At 49.4% G+C, this 19739-nt stretch overlaps 1 protein-coding gene across 1 annotated transcript in view; it reads right to left on the bottom strand.

Moving 5' to 3' along the window:
• Positions 1–5684, bottom strand: part of LOC144606848 (uncharacterized) — an 82213-nt gene extending 76529 nt beyond the window's left edge. Inside the window, exons 1-2 of the mRNA XM_078423270.1 lie at positions 5578–5684; positions 1488–1622 (exon numbers count right to left, since the gene is read on the bottom strand). Of these exons, the coding sequence (XP_078279396.1) occupies positions 1488–1622; positions 5578–5684 (242 nt within the window). The remainder of the gene's footprint in view (positions 1–1487; positions 1623–5577) is intronic.
• Positions 5685–19739: the final 14055 nt, after the last annotated feature.

Genomic DNA, 19739 nt, shown 5'->3' with positions numbered 1-19739 from the left:
GGCCCTTCGAGCCTGCACCGCCATTCAATATGATCATGGCTGATCATCCAACTCAATATCCTGTACCTGCCTTCTCTCCATACCCCCTGATCCCTTTAGCCACAAGGGCCACATCTAACTCCCTCTTAAATATAGCCAATGAACTGGCCTCAACTACCTTCTGTGGCAGAGAATTCCACAGACTCACCACTCTCTGTGTGAAGAAATGTGTGAAGAAATCAGAAGGATATTGGTTCTTCTCCAACTAAGAACAAGGTGAGTAACACAGTGCCTTGACCACATAACACCTCCCCATTCTGTACTGGTTACATGTTTTATTGACTGATTAGAAGATACATCATCGAAACAGGACCTTTGGCACACCGAGTCCACAGCATTCGCATTAGTTCTATGTTATCCCACTTTCGCATCCACTCCCCGCACACTGGGGGCAAATTACAGAGGCTAATTAACCTACAAACATGCACGTGTTTGGGATGTGGGGGGAAACCGGAGCTTCCGTAGGAAAGCCACATGGTTAGTTAGTTTAGCTTATCGTCACATGTACAGTGCAAAGTTTTTTTATTGCGTTCTTCTATCCAGTCAGCAGAAAGACTGTACATGATTACAATCGACGACACGTGATTACAATCGATGGTGTACACAGAATAACAGGGGAGCGCACAAACGTCACACAGACAGCACCCGAGGTTAGGATGGAACCCGGGTCCCTGGCACGGTGAAGCAGCAGCTCTACCTGCTGCACCACTACACCTCCCCATAGCACTTCATCTGATCTCATACCATCGAAAAGTGTCTCCTAATCAAAGATAAAAATTCTACAACTCCCACTCTGCTGTTAGAAATCCAGCTGAATCTCGCACTGCGGGTGAGGAAATGGGATCTGAGGAAATATCGGACCCAAGTCATGCCGCTAATCGTGCCTGGGTTGGCATGGGTCTGTGGGCAGTTCTGAGGCAGGAGCTAATCGACGGGCAAACCGTACACAGGTTGAGCTATATGAGACTTACAGTGGTGCGGTGTACCGATACTGGTACAGTTTAATCTCAGAAATGGAATCATGGAAAACCCATAGCCTGGGAGGCCATTCGCTCCATCATTTCTCGTGGTTGATAAAAGGCACCTCGGCCTAGTGGCACATTTCCGTGCTGGCTCTTCAAAGACACATACAAGTACTGCTTCAATGCAGTGAGACCTTCTGTGTCTCCCACCCTCGGGCAGCAGGTTCCTTTCACACGACGTCCTCACTGGCTGACACCATTTCCCTCGTCTCCCCACATACCGTTCTACCAATGACCTGACTGGTTTTTACTCCACTCGTCGGGAAAATAGCCCCCTCCTAATCTCTCTCCCTCTGGGCCTCTCATTATTTTCTCCAGCAACTGGGTTTCTTTGTACGCCTCTGTTCCAAAGAAAACAAGACAGGCTTATCCAATCTCTCTGCCAGCGAGCTACATCTTTCCAGTCTTGGCAACATCCTCACAAACCTCCTCTGCACCCTCTTCAGTGCAAGCACTTTCCGGTAACGTGGCAACAGGTTCCACATGTAGTTGGCACGCTGCGGCCTCAGTAATATCCTGCATACTTGCCCCATAACCTCCCTGCTCTGACAAACGCTGATTCTGCAAAAAGGCAGAAAGCATTATGGATGTCCTTTTTAAAAAATTCTTTGTTGAACTGTACTTTTACGTTGAAGGATCTGTGGACAAGCACTGCACGGTCCCAGTGCCCCTCCACACTGCCCAGAAGTGTATCATCGCCTAGTTGCACCTTCCCCTGGCATTACCTCACACTTTGCTGGATTACACTTTATTTGCCATTTTCTACCATACTGGTCAGACCATCTGTGTCTTCCTGAAGTCCAGTTTCTGCCTCGCAGCCATTTTGCATCTCGTTTGCAAATTTAATTCCCGTGGCCTTTACACGCTAGTTAAAATTATTAACACATGTGCCAAAAGGCACGGGCCAACATTTTCAACCAACTTGCCCACACGGGACTGATTTGTGCTGTCTCTCAGAATGGATTCCAAACTTCTAGAACCACTGGAGTTAAATTAACTGGCCTGTAATTACTTCCTGTTATAAATATCGGTAGAGGTTGGCACTCCTCCAGTCTTCTGGCATTGCATCCCGAGCCTAAAGTGCCTCCGGGATTTGTGCAGCACAGTAGTGCAGCTGGTAGCGCTGCTACCTCCCACTTCCAGAGACCCAGCCAGCTCCCATCCTGACTTCCAGCGCTGTCTGTGTGGAGTTTGCATGTTCTCCCTGTGACAGCAGGGGTTGCTCCCGTTTCCTCCCACATCCTAGAGACGTGCGGGTTGGCCACTGTATCTGTGTGGGTGACGGGTAGGGGGGAGTTGATGGGATATGTGGGGAGAAAGGAATGGGACTAGTCCAGGTGAGTACTTGATGGTCGGTGTGGACTCACTGGGCTGAAGAGGCTATCTCTGCACCCAATGACACAGATTCAGTGACGAGTTCAACAGCAAACTTGGCACAGGTCCCTCCGTGGAGTTAGTTTCCCAACCTCTACAGCACAGACTCAGTAGGAACATCAGGGGCGGCACGGTTGCACAGCGGTAGAGAAGCTGCCTTACAGCACCAGAAGTATTTATTCACAAAGTGCTGGAGTAACTCAGCAGGTCGGGCAGCATCTCAGGAGAGAAGGAATGGGTGACGTTTCGGGTCACTTTGTGAATAAATACCTTCGATTTGTACCAGCATCTGCAGTTATTTTCTTATATTACAGCACCAGAGAACTGAAGGAAATTCACATTAAGCAGGAAATGGTGTTCGATAAGACTGATGGGATTGATGGCTGATAAATCCCCAGGGCCTGATGGTCTGCATCCCAGGGTACTCAAGGAGGTGGCTCTAGAAATCGTGGACGCATTGGTGATCATTTTCCAATGTTCTATAGATTCAGGATCAGTTCCTGTGGATTGGAGGGTAGCTAATGTTATCCCACTTTTCCCAGGAGGGAGAGAGAAAATATGGAATTATAGACCAGTTATCCTAACATCGGTGGTGGGGAAGATGCTGGAGTCAATTATAAAAGATGAAATAGTGGCACATTTGGACAGCAGTAACAGGAACGCTCTGAGTCAGCATGGATTTACGAAGGGAAAATCATGCTTGACTAATCTTCTAGAATTTTTTGAGGATGTAACCAGGAAAATGGACAAGGGAGAGCCAGTGGATGTGGTGTACCTGGACTTTCAGAAAGTCTTTGATAAGGTCCCACATAGGAGATTAGTGGGTAAAATTAGAGTAGATGGTATTACGGATAGGGTACTGACATGGATAGAACATTGGTTGGCAGACAGGAAACAAAGAGTAGGGATTAACCGGTCACTTTCAGAATGGCAGGCAGTGACTAGTGGGGTACCGCAAGGCTCGGTGCTGGGATGGCAGTTATTTACAATATACATTCATGATTTAGATGAAGGGATTTAAAGTAACATTAGCAAATTTGCACAAAGCTGGGTGGCAGTGTGAACTGTGAGGAGGATGCTATGAGGTTGCAGGGTGACTTGGACAGGTTGTGTGAGTGGGCGGATGCATGGCAGATGCAGTTTAATGTGGATAAATGAGAGGTTATCCACTTTGGTGGCAGGAACAGGAAGACAGATTATCTGAATGGTGTCAAGTTAGGAAAACGGGGAGTACAACGAGATCTGGGTGTCCTTGTTCATCAGTCACTGAAAGCAAGCATGCAGGTACAGCAGGCAGTGAAGAAAGCTGATGGCTTGTTGGCCTTCATAACAAGAGGAGGTGAGTACAGGAGCAAAGAGGTCCTTCTGGAGTTGCACAGGGCCCTAGTGAAACCTAGTGAGACCACACCTGGAGTACTGTGTGCAGTTTTGGTCTCCAAATTCGAGGAAGGACATTCTTGCTATTGAGGGCGTGCAGCGTAGGTTCACTAGGTTAATTCCCGGGATGGCTGGACTGTCATATGTTGAAAGAATGGAGTGACTGGGCTTGTGTACACTGGAATTTAGAAGGATGAGAGGGGATCTTATTGAAACATATAAGATTATTAAGGGATTGGACACACTAGAGGCAGGAGGCATGTTCCCGATGTTGGGGGAGTGCAGAACCAGAGACCACAGTTTAAGAATAAGGGGTAAGCTATTTAGAACTGAGATGAGGACAAACTTTTTCACCCAAAGAGTTGTGATTCTGTGGAATTCTCTGCCTCAGAAGGCAGTGGAGGCCAATTCTCTGGATGCTTTCAAGAGAGAGTTAGATAGAGCTCTTAAAGATAGCGGAGTCAGGGGGTATGGGGAGAAGGCAGGAACGGGGTACTGATTGTGGATGATCAGTCATGATCACAGTGAATGGTGGTGCTAGCTCGAAGGCCGAATGGCCTACTCCTGCACCTATTGTCTATTGTCTACACATTAAGGGCTATTTTTTTTACATTGGCCAATTCACCTACAAACCCGCAAATCATTGGGGGCTGAGAGGAAACCGGAACGACGGAAAACCCAGGTAATGACAGAGAGGACGCACAAACTCCACGCAGACAGTACCCAGGGTCAGGACTGAATGGGTCTCTGGCGCTGTGAGGCAACTGCTCCGTCAGCTGTGCCACTGTGCTGCCCTGATTTGGTTCAGTCAAGGTCCTGTGATCTGAAATGGTGTTCTAAAAAGGAACCGCAGGTGCTGTTTTGATACTAAAGATAGTCACAAAATGCTGGAGTAACTCAGCGGGTCAGGCAGCATCTCGGAAGAAAAAAAGAAAATGGAGGAAATGTCTGAAGAAAGGTCCCGAGCCGAAATGTCACCTATCCATTTTCTCCAGAGATCCCGCCTGATCCGTTGAGTTACTCCAGCACTTTGTGTCCATCTCTGTGATGTGAACTTCCATCCCTCAGAAAATAAATTGCAATGATGTGGGTTTATTTTTAAATGCCTTATATGGTCAATGATTGTGTATGATCTATATTTCAAGATCCTTCACCACACAACAGTTTTGAAGGCGTTTCTTATGCTTCCCACCAAAGTGCACCATTTCTCAATTCTCTATGTTGTAATTCTATTGGTAATTACTCTGTTTATTTGTGTCTGGTTGTTTGTTACTGCTCAGCTCTGTATTAACCACACCTTTCAATGGAAGAGTTCCTCAGGTATTTATTTCACAAAATGCTGGAGTAACTCAGCAGGTCAGGCAGCATCTCAATGGGTGACGTTTCGGGTCGAGACCCTTCTTCAGACTGATGTCAGGGGGGCGGGACAAAGGAAGGATATAGGTGGAGACAGGAAGATAGAGGGAGAACTGGGAAGGGGGGGGGAAGAGAGGGAAGAGAGGGACAGAGGAACTATCTAAAGTTGGAGAAGTCAATGTTCATCCCGCTGGGCTGCAAGCTGCCCAGGCGAAATATGAGGTGCTGTTCCTCCAATTTCCGGTGGGCCTCACTATGGCACTGGAGGAGGTCAGACTGGGAGTGGGAGTTGAAGTGCATATATCAACTGTGTGTAGTGCATTTACGGGGCATGTTTAGCTGATGGCAATGGGACTTTCATTGTCCGGTTGACGTTACATATGACAATCAAACAGTCTATTCATGATACTGGGCAGTGCCACTATCGCTGCCGGCCTTTTCATAGGTTGGAGTTTCGATTCGGTTCAGGGAAGCGTTCACCCTGAGGCGATGCCATGCTTTTACAGTGAAGTCCATCGCTCAGTCTTCCCAGCCACGTCCTGTGTGACGCAGTAACGAGAGCACTGGCTGGTTTAGGTGCTGAGTAACGAACTCACAGCAAGTTCGGGCTGCCAGGCACAAATACAAAGGAGCAGCAGATAACCTTCCAAAATCAGAAACCTTTGGAGAGGTGAGGGGAGGAGAGAAAGCTCATACCCCAGAGTTCTCACTGCACCTCGTTGCCCGCACACTGGAGACAACAGCTCGGCCTTGTGTAGCAGCCACAGCAGCTCAAAGAGCCAGCACTGGGGAGGAATTCAAAGCCTGCAGACTCAAGTCAGCTGATGCCAACTGCCATTAAAGGGCAAAGTAGGATCAGTAAAAATAAGCGTGGCGTCAGACCCTGTTGTGAATGGAGACACAGGGAACTGCAGGCGCTGGAATCTCGAGTTAAACCCAAAGTGCTGGAGGAACTCAGCGGGTCAGGCAGCATCCGTGGAGGGAATGGACGGGCGACGTTTTGGGTCGGGACCCTTCAGCAGACTGATTGTAGTAAGGGAGAGAAAGCTGGAAAAGAGAGGTGGGAGCGGGACAAAGCCTGGCAAATGATATGTAGGATGGAACTGCAGATGCTGGTTTAAACCGAAGACAGGCACAAAAAGCTGGAGTAACTCAGCGGGACAGGCAGCATCTCTGGAGAGAAGGAACGGGTGACGTTTTGGGTCGAGACCCTTCTTCAAACGTCGGACACGACCCGAAACTTCACCCGTTCCTTCTCTCCAGAGATGCTGCCTGCCCCGCTGAGTTACTCCAGCTTCTTGTGTCTATCCTGGCAAACGATAGGTGGATACAAGTGAGGGGGTGTTTGGTTGGCAGATGGGTTAGAGTAAGACTGGTGGTAAAAAGGGGACAAAAGGATGTCAGATAAGGAGAGGAGGTGTGAAATGTAAAACCAGAGGGAGGGGAGTAGATAAGGTGATAAGTTGAAAAGTGGATAAGGAAGTGGATAAATGGTAAGTTGATAAGGAGAGAAGCAGAGTGAAATGTGAAGCCGGAGGGAGGGGGAGGGAGAGGGATGTAGGTGGAAGGGGACAGGGATTGGGGGAAAAGGACCAGGATAGTGGGAAGAATGGGTGCGCACCTGTGTGCACCAAGGCGGAGGGACAGGTCTTAACATTGAGCACACAGGATGTACAACACACTCTGCGAAGGGTCAACCCACGCAAGGCTGCAGGCCCGGATGGAGTTCAAGGAAGGGTACTTAGGGACTGTGCTGAACAGTTGGCTGAGGTATTCACCAGGATCTTTAACCTGTCGTTATCTCTGGCTACGGTCCCCAAGTGCCTGAAGTCGGCTACCATAGTGCCGTGCCGGTGCCGAAAAAAACAAAAATCACTACCGTCCGGTTGCCCTAACCCCTATAATCATGAAGTGCTTTGAAAGGCTGGTCCTCTCACACATCAAATCCAGCACCCCTGACTCACTGGACTCGCATCAATTTGCATACAGGGCAAACAGATCCACAGAGGACGCCATCTCTCTGGCTCTTCACACTGTCCTGACTCACCTGGAGAGACAGGGCACATACGTGAGGATGCTATTCATTGACTATAGCTCCGCCTTCAACACGGTCATCCCCACCAAGCTCATCACCAAACTCCACCAGCCAGGCCTCAGCTCGTCGTTATGCGACTGGATCCTGGATTTCTTGATGGAGCGACCACAGGCAGTGAGAATGGGCCCGCACCTGCCCTCCACTATCACCCCGAGTACTGGCACACCACAGGGCTGTGTTTTGAGCCCCATGCTCTACTCCCTCTTCACACACGACTGTGTTCCTGCATTCAACATCAACACCATTGTCAAGTTTGCAGACGACACAACGGTGATCGGGCTGATCACCAACGGTGATGAAACAAAATACAGAGCGGAAGTGCAGAACCTGGCGGACTGGTGCTCAGATAACAACCTGTCCCTAAACACCTCCAAGACCAAGGAGCTGATCATCAACTTCCATAGATCACACAACGGGGAATACGCTCCGATCTTTATCAATGGGGACAGTGTGGAGAGAGTGTCCAGCTTCATGTTTCTGGCCACTCATATTTCGGAGGATGTCACATGGTCCACTAACACTGCTGCGCTGGTCTAGAAGGCACAGCAACGACTGTTCTACCTGAGAACACTGAAAAGGTCTGGTCTACCCCAACAGCTGCTGACGACCAGCATCATAGAGAGCATCCTAACACATGGCATCCCTGTGTGGTATCTCAGCTGCACGGAGGCAGAGAGGAGAGCTCTTCAGCGGGTAGTCCGTAGAGCTCAGAAGATTATCAGAACACAGCTACCAGCCTTGGAGGGCATCTGCACACACGATGCCTCAGGAAAGCCACCAGCATTCACAAAGACTCCTCACACCCCTGCAATAGTCTGTTCGAACTTTTACCATCGGGCAGACACTACAAGGCCTTCTACGCCCGCACCTCCAGACTCAGGAACAGCTTCATCCCCAGGGCCATAGCTGCTATGAACCGGTCCTGCTGAGACGGATGGTCACATCGCACAGCGAACCGGCACAGACCTACTTGAACTTTATACTGTTTTAAAACTGTTTCTAATTTAGTTTCACTGGGTTGTATAAATTTATACTGATTAGCTAATTAATTTATTGCATCGTATGGAAGGCGCATTCCCAATCTCGTTGTACCCCTGTACAATGACAATATAGATATATTGTATTGTATTGTATTGTATTGTGAATGGGTTTGTTTATAGGAAACCCAGTGTCACAGCATCAAGTTCAATTGCAGTGCAAGCCCCAGGACCACACAGATCAGGTACACGGATCAAATATTGCAGGCGACAGATGGCTCCACAAACACATTGACACAGCGTTATAATATCAGCTTCTTCAGAATCGATCCATCTCAGCTGCTCAGGAGCTAACTAGCTGTAAATGGGGGGAACAGGAAGCCTGACATGATAACGCGCTCACGGCAAGTTAGGGCCGCCAGGCAGCTCCGTGCACTTGTAGACAGCTTGGGTCGAGAGTCCATGTTGAGAAGATGAACTCACACAGAGCTGGCAGAATGCACACACACCTGCACTGCCAGCGGCAACCACGATCACCATCGTTGGGCTTCGTAGCAACCTCACCGACACTTGGCTCCACAATGCGTTCCTCGCCCAGTGGTACTTGAGAGGGGCACTGCATTGTCCACGGGCACACTGGGGAATTCCGGGGCCGCTGGGCACCGCGGGGGGTTGGAATGTATCCTTAAGGATTACAATATAGTTAGACACAAAATGCTGGAGTAACTCAGCGGGACAGGCAGCATCTCTGGAGAGAAGGAATGGGTGACGTTTCGGGTCGAGACCCGTCTTCAGACTGATAACATATGTAACATGTAATATAGTTATATCCATATTCAGTTTTTAAGAATACTTGTTTTACTTTGTATTATGGTGGAAGGTTTATAAGTATTGGTATTGGTCATATTATGGTAAGTGATTGATTACGTATTTTTGATTTTTTTTAAAATGCTCCTCATACTGTGTTTACAAGTCAAGGCCCCCATCTCCCAATCACCCTGCTCCTTTCCCCTCCATCCCACACTCTTCCCTGACCCTCACTTCCCCACCCGGCTCGGACATGCCCCGCAAAGAGTGGGTCTCCCTGAACCGGCTCCGCACAGGGGTCGGCCGGTTCAACGCCAACGTGCATCGTTGGGGGTTGCGTCCATCAGCAGCCTGCGTGTGTGGAGCAGACCAGCAAACAGCGCAGCACGGCATTTTCGACTGCACTGTCCTCCGTCCCCCTGGTGGAAGGGTAGACCTCACGGCCCTCGACAACAGCACATTGCACTGGCTACAGCGCCTGGAGGGCGTTACATAATTTCTGCTGCCTCAAACGCAAGAAGAAGATTTCCCATGTAAACCCTTTCTTCCCACATACCCATCATGTCCCCCTTCCACCTATATCTCTCCCCTCCCTCTGGTTTCACCTTTCACTCCTCCTCTCTCCTGACCGAACGCCCTTTTCATCTCTACCCTTTCTCACTCACTCCGCCACTCTGCCGATCAAACCCTCCCTCACCTGTATCCACCTATCACTTGCCAGGCTTTGTCCCGCCTCCACCTCTCTTCCAGCTTTCACCCTCCTCTGAAGGTCAATCTGAAGAAGGGTCCCGACCCGAAAGGTCACCTGCCCATTCCCTCCACAGATGCTGCCTGACCCACATAGTTCCTCCAGCACTCTGCGTGCTGTTTACAAGTAAATGCAGTTTAGCCGGCACTCCTGAGGTGCAACTTTATGAAAATGATCATCTGAAATAAAAGCAGAAATTCTTGCAGGAATTATAACCTTATTCGTTTCACCAAAACTGCAGGGATGGAGTTGAGGAAAGAGGGGAGCACAACACTCCAACCATGTTAATATTAAGCAACGCCAGCACAAAACACTCCCTGTCACTGTCAGCATGCAAACTGCGTCACTGCACAAAGTATCAGAACATAGAACAGAACAGCACAGGAATAGCCCACAATGTCTGTGCCGGAGGACATGATGCCAAGGCAAACGTTAACTGCTGTACATAACCCACGTCCCTCCATCCCCTGCATCACCATGTGTCTATCCAAAAGTCTCTCAAACACCAATATCGTATCTGCCTCCACCACCACCCCTGGCAGTGTGTCCCAGGCACCCACCACCTTCTGCGTAAAATAAACTTACCTCACGCATCTATATACGAAAACTCTCGTTTGTTTGTTTGTTTGTTCCTGAACTACAGTCAAAACGGTACACGATAGCGCGACAATGTTAGGCCCACCTTACTCACCGTCGTCCCTTTGGTGCCAATGGAAGAAGTTTCATTAAAATCGGTGTTATATTTTTTAAGTTATTCACATTTTAAAGTTTAAATCTATCTCCGAGGGAGGGAGGAGTCAAGTCAAGTCAATTTTATTTGTATAGCACATTTAAAAACAACCCACGTTGACCAAAGTGCTGTACATCTGAGGGAGGGAGGGAGGGGGGAGGAGGGAGGATGGGGGGGGGGGTTGATGAGGATGGGGGGGAGGATGGGGGGGAGGGGCAGGGAGGGAGTGAGGGAGGGAGGATAAGGGGGGGTTGAGGGGAATGGTGTCGGGGGAGGGAAAAGGGGAGGGGGATAGAAGGGAGTGTGGGAGGAGAGGGGGAGAAGAGGGTGCTGCACCAATGCAGGAGAGGTTTGGGCCCAACGGGTCCACTTGGTCTAGCCTCCTTTAAACATTGCCCCTCTCACCTTAAAGCTACGCCCTCCAATCTGACATTTCCACCCTGGGGAAAAGGATCTGATCGTCCTCCCTATCTGTGTCTCTCCTAATTCTACATACTTCTCCCAGGTCTTCCCTCAATCTCTGACGTTTTCAGAGAAAACAATCCAAGCCTGTCCATCCATTCCTCAGTTAGTACCACCTAATCCAGGCAGCATTCTGGTGAGCCTCTTCCTTCGCCCCCTCTCCAAAGCCCCTACATCCTTCCTGGAATGAAGGGGCAGGCTAACTCCAGATGTGCCTGACCAACATCCCGTAAAGCTGCGTCATAACTTCTATTTTTATTTTTAAACACGTTTCCCGTTTACAACACAGGCCGTTATTCGGGCCCCTGTGTACTGCAGTAAGGAGTTAATCAGGAATCATTCTCAGCTTGTCCGCACCCCTCCCCTCCCTCCTTAACCGGCACCCTAGCCAGAGAGAAGGGATTAGCACAAATTCCCCGACAGCTATCAGAGCCAGAGGGGGGGGTGCCCGGACGAAGCCTCGGATCGTGTTCCCTGCCACGGCAGGTCTAATCTCCCCATCTCACCAAGCCAAGCCACAGCCGCTGTGCTTTGAACACAGGAGTTTAGAGGTGACCGGCCGGGTGGAGAGGCGTGCAGAGCGGAAATGACTTTCCACGCTCCGATAGTTTAGGAAATTGAATCTGATTGCAGGCCAAGGAATCCCATAAACTGCTCCATATCAGCCTGGGTCATCATGAGGTAGACAGACAGGAGCTTTTCCCACTGTGCAAATATAGACCAGAGGGCGTAGCTTTAAGCTGAGAGGGGAAAAGTTTAAAGGAGGTGTGAGGGGCAGGTTTCTTCACACGGAGGGTGGTGGGTGCCCGGAACGCGCTGCCAAACGTGGCGATGGAGGCAGGCACGATAGCGGCCTTTGAGGATTTGCGACCGGCACTTGGATTCTGCTGGTGTTCTGTGGTGTTCGAACACCCTGTGGGGATTCTGCTGGTGTCCCCTGATGTAGGGTCACTATGTGGGCATTCTGCTGGTGTACTGTCGGTGTTCTGTCACTGTGTGGGCATTCTGTTGGTGTCCTGTCACCCTGTGGGCATTCTGCTGGTGTTCTGTGATGTTCTGTCACCGTGTGGGCATTCTGCTGGTGTTCTGTATTGGTCTGTCACTGTGTGGGCATTCTGCTGGTGTTCTGACACCGTGTGGGCTTTCTGCTGGTGTTCTGTCACTGTGTGGGCATTCTGCTGGTGTTCTGCGGTGTTTGGTCATCCTGTGGGCATTCTGCTGGTGTCCCCTGTTGTGGGCTCACTGTGTTGCCATTCCTCTGACTGTCTCTTGGCAATTCATTCACTTTCGCAGTCCTCAATGCCAGTGATGTAAACCATTTGCCGCTATAAATACACAAGCTAAATTTAACACATTCCTCAGACTCCCTCCAGAACTTGACCATGTCACCTAATCTGGAGTTGCGTGGAGGAGGGAGGGAGCTTGCAGACCAGACGCTAATCCAACACCGTCTCGTCTCTCCGCTGAACTTGAAAGATCTCTTGCCTTTCCCTGAGAGGCAGCACGGCTGTGCAGCGGTAGAGTTGCTGCCTTACAGCTCTGGAGACCTGGGTTCAATCCTGACTACGGGTGCTTGCCTGTACGTTCTCTCCGTGACCTGCGTGGGTTTTCTCTGGGATCTCAGGTTTCCTCCCACACTCCAAAGACGTAGAGGTTTGTCGGCTAGTTGTCTTCGGTAAACTTGTAAATTGTCCCATGTGTGTGTAGGATCGTGTTAGTGTGTGGGATCGCTGGTCGGCGCAGACCTGGTGGGCCGAAGGGCCTGATTCCGAGCTGCATCTCTAAACTAAACTAAAAAAAAGAAGGGTCTGAAGAAGGGTCTCGACCCGAAACGTCACCCATTCCTTCTCTCCTGAGATGCTGCCTGACCTGCTGAGTTACTCCAGCATTTTGTAAACAAATACCTTCGATTTGTACCAGCATCTGCAGTTATTTTCTTACACTAAAAAAAGGAGGGAGATTTCCACCCTGGTCCTACGTAAGAAATAGAAGCAGGAGGGGGCAAGGATAAACCGGGATCAGTCCTGACCTCCAGTGCTGTCCGTGTGGAGTTTGCACGCTTTCCCAGGTTGCTCCTCACATGCCAATGACGTTGGTTGGCAGATTACCCGGTTGGCGTAAATTGCCCATTGGTGGTTATGTGGAGAATCAGGGTGGAGATTACGGGTTGATGAGAGACAGTGAGGGAACTAAGTAGACAGTAGCAGATACTTGATGGAACGAATGGCCTCCTGCCATTACAAATTACAAGGATATGAGAATTCATATCTCACCTCTGTCCCACTATTTAATAAGTTCATACATACAACATAGAACTGTACAGCACAGGAACAGATCCATCGGCCCACAATGCCCATGTCGAAGATGATGCCAAGATAAACTAATCTCCTCTGCCTACATGTGATCCATTCCCTGCACATCCATGTGCCCATCCTAAAGCCTCTTCAATGCCCCACTGTCGTATCTGCCGCCAGTTCCAGGCACCCACCATTTTCTGTGCAAAAAACCTGCCCTGCACATTTCAGACTTTAGAGATACAGCACGGATACAGGCCCTTCGGCCCACCGAGTCTGTGCCGACCAGCGATCACCCTGTATACTAGCGCCATGCTAGGCGCTAGGGACAATTTACAATTTACAGAAGCCAATTAATCTACAAACTTGCACGTCTTTGGAGCATGGGAGGAAACCAGAGGACCCAGAGAGAACCCACGCGGTCACAGGGAGAACATGCAAACTCCGTACAAACAGCACCATAGTCAGGATCAAACCCGGGTCTCTGGCGGGTTATATACCCTGGCCAAGATTCAGCTTCTGGAACAACCCTAAAAGCACATGAGGAGGGTGTTGCAAGGTTGTCTGTACAACCAAGCAATGAAATGTTCAAAGTTAAAACAATAACGAATCTTCAGAAGCACCTTTGACAGCGTGCTGTGCTTTGCAACATTGTGAAAGGCATTTTATAAATGCAATGGCATTCTCCTTTTCACTGCCTCAACAGTTTCTCAACAGCCTCAAACCCACAGCCATTTAGAATTCCTAACAGGGCCAACACCTGTTTGGGCAGCATGGTGGCACAGCGTTTGAGTTGCTGCCTTACAGCGCCAGAGATCCGGGTTCGATCCCGACGACAGGCGCTGTCTGTGCGGAGTTTGTACGTTCTGCCTGTGACCGCGTGGGTTTTCTCCGAGAACACTAAATTTTGAACCTCCTCAGTGATACATGTTACTTTCAGACTCCAGAGCAAGACCAGGCCCAAGGGAGATACAGGCAGGCGATAGGAGAATGAGCAGGCAGGCGATAGGTGGAGCAACACAGATAAAGTGGTCCTGGGCTGGGCGTAGCAATGAGCCAGACGGGCTTTGTTCCCCGCATGCTGACATTGCAGCAATAAGTTCACACACACACTTTCGTCACAGACAGGGTGTGGAGCCTCCAGGTCTTTCCTCAGCAAGTCCTTTTAAACGGAGCAGCCAGCAATTAGTTGGTATCATGCCGGGCCCTGCACACCATGAATCAATGTGCAGGCCCAGTCAAAGTCAAAGCCAATCAGAACATGCTGAGATCAGCTAACTTCCTCACACAGTCCCGCACGCTTAACTCTAAAGTGCCCTCACCAAACTCGTGCAGGGAGATTAAAAGGGGAATAGTGGAATAGTGAAAATGGGTGCTTGATGGGCTGGCACGGACTCAGTGGGATGAAGGGCCTGTTTCTGAGCTCCACGATATTCCTTGTTCCTTGGAGACACAATGGCCAGATACATTGACATCCTCAGACTGAGGAGGGGTCTCGACCCGAAATGTCACCCATTCCTTCTCTCCTGAGATGCTGCCTGACCTGCTGAGTTACTCCAGCATTTTGCGAATAAATACCTTCGATTTGTACCAGCATCTGCAGTTATTTTCTTACGCAGTCAGTCATCAATGTGGCTCAGTTCTTCCACGTAGTTATAGTCTGGCCTGCTAGGTATCAGCAACATATCACACACAGACGCCAGACATGATCCTGACTCCTCCTTCTCCTCCTCCCTCGTTGAGCCGCCTGGTCTCACCCTATCCGAGATATTCCCCTTTCCCTGAACTATCTCGGCACGGTGGCAGAGCCGCTGCCTCACAGCGCCAGAGACCCCAGTTGGATCCTGGCCTCGGTGCTGTCTTTGTGGAGTTTGCACGCTCTCCCCGTGACCGCGTGGGTTTCCTCCGGGGGCTCCGGTTTCCTCCCGCATCCCAAGGCCATGCGGGTTTGTAGGTTTCTCCAAATTGGTTGCTCTAGATTGTCCCCAGTGTGTGGGAAGTGGATGGGAAGGTGGGATAACATGGAACGAATGTGAGCGGGTTGGCGTGGACTCGGTGGGCCGAAGGGCCTGTTCCATGCTGCATCTTTAAACTACACTAAGTTACAACGTTTTTGTGGGAGTCTCCCTCTCGCCTCTGCCCGGCACTCTCTCCCCGCTCCTCCATTCATTAAATACACCAGGCTGCTGATGGTTTCCTGTTCTGTACAGGTCAGGCCAGGCCAGGACAGCTGGTGGGCCCCACAAGCACTGGGCAAAACCCTATGCTTGGGAGACCGAGTCAAACAGAGGTCTCGGCCACAGCAGCAGAAGCAGTTCTGCATGCACAGGGGACTAACCAGAGGAAGTCGAAACTCCACTACACAACGTTCAATTGCAGTCTCTTACGGTGTGGCCAGAATCTATTCCAAAGTTCCCATTCATTCAAGATCAGCTCAACCCTCCCGACCTGTCAGCTCAGCAAGTGCCCTGAAGGAGTACACCACCATTCAGGGCACCCCCCCCCCACCCACCCCACCCAGCCCCTCCAGTTCTAGCCTCCTCAATGTCTATTACCTCAGAGTCATAGAGCCGTACAGCATGGAAACAGGCCCTTCAGCCCATCTTGTCCATACTAACAGAGCTAGTGCCTGGCCCTCATCCCTCCAAACCTTTCCCGCCCATGTACCTGTCCAAGCGTCTTTTAAATAGCATCATTGTACAGGCCTCGTGTACATATCCCACCCACCGTGTCAAAGAATTGCCTCTCAGGTTCCTTTTAAATCTTTCCCCCCCTCGCCTTCACCTTGTGCCCTCCAGTTTTAGACCCTCCTATCCTGGGGAAATGGCTGTGTCTATTCATCTTATCTGTGCCCTTCTTGGTTTCATTCAGCTCTGTCAGGTCACCCACCACTATGCCTCCCACACCCAAGAGAAAAACAACCCCATTCAGCCTCTCCTGACAACACAAACCCTCCAAGCTTGGCCACACCCTCATAAATCTTTTCTGCACACTTTTCAAGTTAATGACATCTCTCCTACAGTACAGCAATAGGAATTGTACACAATACTCTGAGTGTAGTCCCACCAATGTCTTGTGGAGATGGAAGAGGACATCCCAACTCAATACGAGTAGTTTACATGGAAGATAGACACAAAATGCTGGTGGGAACTCAGCGAGTCAGGCAGCATCTCTGAAGAAAAGAAATAGGTGATATTTCAGGTCGAGACCGCTCTTCACACGATAGGATCCCCAGAGATGCTGCCTGATCCGCTGAGTTACTCCAGCATTTTGCGGGTGTCTTTGTGTACTCAATACACTGGCCAATGCAGGTAAGCGTGCCAAACACCGTCTCTTTGTGTGACCACACTCCCCAGGGCTCCACCATTTACTGTACAAGTCTTGCCCTGGTTTGTCCAACCATAATACACCAGATGTTAATTAATTTCTATCTGCCATTCCTTGGGCAACTAGCCCAGTTGATCAAAATCATGTTGTAATCATAGAAAGCTTGCTGCACTGTCCACTGTACCATCAATTGTAGTATCATCCTCAAACTTACTAACCATGCCACCTAATTCATATAGAAACTGTCAATTTAAATAACGAGAAACAGTTAAACTTGTTACAAGGCTCCAGTCTCAGGAACTCCACTCTACAACCACCTTCTGTCTCATACCTTCAAGCACAGTGGCACAGCGGTAGGGTTAGTATAAGAAAATAACTGCAGATGCTGGTACAAATCGAAGGTATTTATTCACAAAATGCTGGGGTAACTCAGCAGGTCAGGCAGCATCTCAGGAGAGAAGGAATGGGTGACGTTTCGGGTCGAGACCCTTCTTCAGTCGAGACCCTTCTTCAGTTTGTAGGTTGATTGGCTTGGTATCATGGTAAATTATCCCTAATCCCTGTGTAGGATAGTGTTAATGTACGGGGATCGCTGGTCGGCGCGGACTCGGTGGGCTGAAGGGCCTATTTCCGGGCTGTATCTCGAAACTAAACTAAAACTAAAACAAAGCCAATTGTGCATCCAACGAGAGAGCTCACCCTGGATCCCACATGACCCAACCTTCCAGACCAGCCTACTGTGTGTGACCTTGTCCAAGATTCCCTCCTTAAACCCCCCCACATTCTCGTTCCTCCTCTATCATCATCATATCATATATATACAGCCGGAAACAGGCCTTTTCGGCCCTCCAAGTCCGTGCCGCCCAGCGATCCCCGTACACCCACTAGGGACAATTTTTACATTTACCCAGCCAATCAACCTACATACCTGTACGTCTCTACACGACTCTTTAAATCTTTTTTACTATGCTCGAGCTATTGATAATCTAACCTGAATCTCCTCATTTAGGTTCGATATAGATAATCATTGCGGTTTCTTCCAAGATCCTTGCAATATTTTACTTTGTTGATAAGGCACTATATAAATCGTTATCAGTTTTGAATGATACTTGCTCACTTCTAAGAGGCTTTTAGAGAGGAACATGTATATGCTGGGAATGGAGGGATGTGGATCATGTTCAGGCAGAGATTAGTTTATCTTGGCATTGTGTTCAGTGCATTGTTGGTGGACAATGGTACACTTGGTACACTTCACTTCCAATTTCCATCCTGCCCTTAAATATACTTGGACTATCTCCGACATCTCCCTCCCGTTTCTGGACCTCACCATCCCCATCACAGGAGACAGACTAGTGATTGACTTCTCCAACTTTAGATAGTTCCTCTATCCCTCTCTTCCCCTCCCCCTTCCCAGTTGTCCCTCTATCTTCCTGTCTCCACCTATATCCTTCCTTTGTCCCGTCCCCCCTGACATCAGTCTGAAGAAGGGTCTCGACCCGAAACGTCACCCATTCCTTCTCTCCCGAGATGCTGCCTGACCTGCTGAGTTACTCCAGCACTTTGTGAATAAACACCTTCAATTTGTACCAGCATCTGCAGTTATTTTCTTACACGCATTGTTGGTGGAAGTGCCTGTTCTTGTGCTGTCCTTCTCCATATTCCTTCTCTCCAGAGATGCTGCCTGTCCCAGCATTTTGTGTGTCTATCTTTGGTTGAAACGAGCATCTGCAGTTTACTGCTCTGTGTTGTTCTCTAACATCTGGACAGCCAATGAGTGTCGCCATGGCAACAGTGCTGACTGTGAATCACAGCTAGTAAATTAGGAACTGCATTGAACTATTTTCAGTTCAATATTTCAAAGCAGAACCAAGGCAACAAAGCAGCTTGAATTAAGCAGCGTATATCACGCAGCCTGCGACACGACCTGGCAAGGTCGCAGGGATGTTGACGTGATCTTACCGCAGGACACTGAAGGCCAAGCAGTTAACCAGCTGCAGCTAAAGCCTGAATAACCCGGCCTGGGACACGTCCGTCTGCTCCTCCAATCACAGTACGCCATGGCGCCATTTTAGTAGGCAGAAACTCGCAGAAACATTTTAAAAGAAAAAGAACAAAAATCTGTGAATTGATAGATATTCTGCATTTTAATGGTATTATCCATACTGTTCCCTCAAAGCACTGATTACACTGCGAGAGGCATAGCAAACGGCGGGTTTTGCCGACTAAAATGGCTCCTTTGCGTACTACACTTCAGTATAGGCGATTTCAATGGAGTGGTCCATCTTGTTCCTCTCGTATCTTTGGTCCCGACCCAAAACGACGCCTGTCCATTCTATCCAGAGATGCTGCCTGACCCGCTGAGTTACTCCAGCACTCTGTGAAACGTCACCTATCCATGTTCTCCAGAGATGCTGCCTGACCCGCTGAGTTACTCCAGCACTCTATGAAACGTCATCTATCCATGTTCTCCAGAGATGCTGCCTGACCCGCTGAGTTACTCCAGCACTCTATGAAACGTCACCTATCCATGTTCTCCAGAGATGCTGCCTGACCCGCTGAGTTACTCCAGCACTCTGTGTCTGTCTCCAGTGCTCACCCAACTACTACCTGCTCATCCAATGATGTCCAATCACAGGTAGCACGCACGTGGACTCTGAGGCTGACACCAGGCTTCACAAAACACCATTAAATAGGAAGAACCACTAACGCTGCAAACGGAAGATAAAAACAGCAAACACTGGAGATACCCAGCCTGGCGGGCAGCGTCTGGGGAGGGAGGAGCGACTTCAACAGTGGGTTATCCTCACCCCACTGCTGCCTCCTTGCCTGGTGGATATCTCCAGCACTCTGTGTTTCCAAACGATAGCAGGCAGAGGAGAATGGGTCTTCATGGATTCTACGCTGACAGACGTGTGATATAGGGGACCCATATAGATTCTACGCTGACATACACGTGACATACGGGGCCCGTATCGATTCTACACTGACATACATGACCCATATAGATTCTATGCTGACATACGTGTGCCATAGGGGGCCATAAAGATTCTACGCTGACAGACGTGTGACATACGAGGCCCATATAGATTCTACACTGACATATGTGTGACATACGGGGCCCGTACAGATTC

This window comes from Rhinoraja longicauda, chromosome 27 (assembly GCF_053455715.1).
Source record: "Rhinoraja longicauda isolate Sanriku21f chromosome 27, sRhiLon1.1, whole genome shotgun sequence".
NCBI lineage: Eukaryota > Metazoa > Chordata > Chondrichthyes > Rajiformes > Arhynchobatidae > Rhinoraja > Rhinoraja longicauda.
This window is presented reverse-complemented; position numbering and strand designations above follow the sequence as displayed.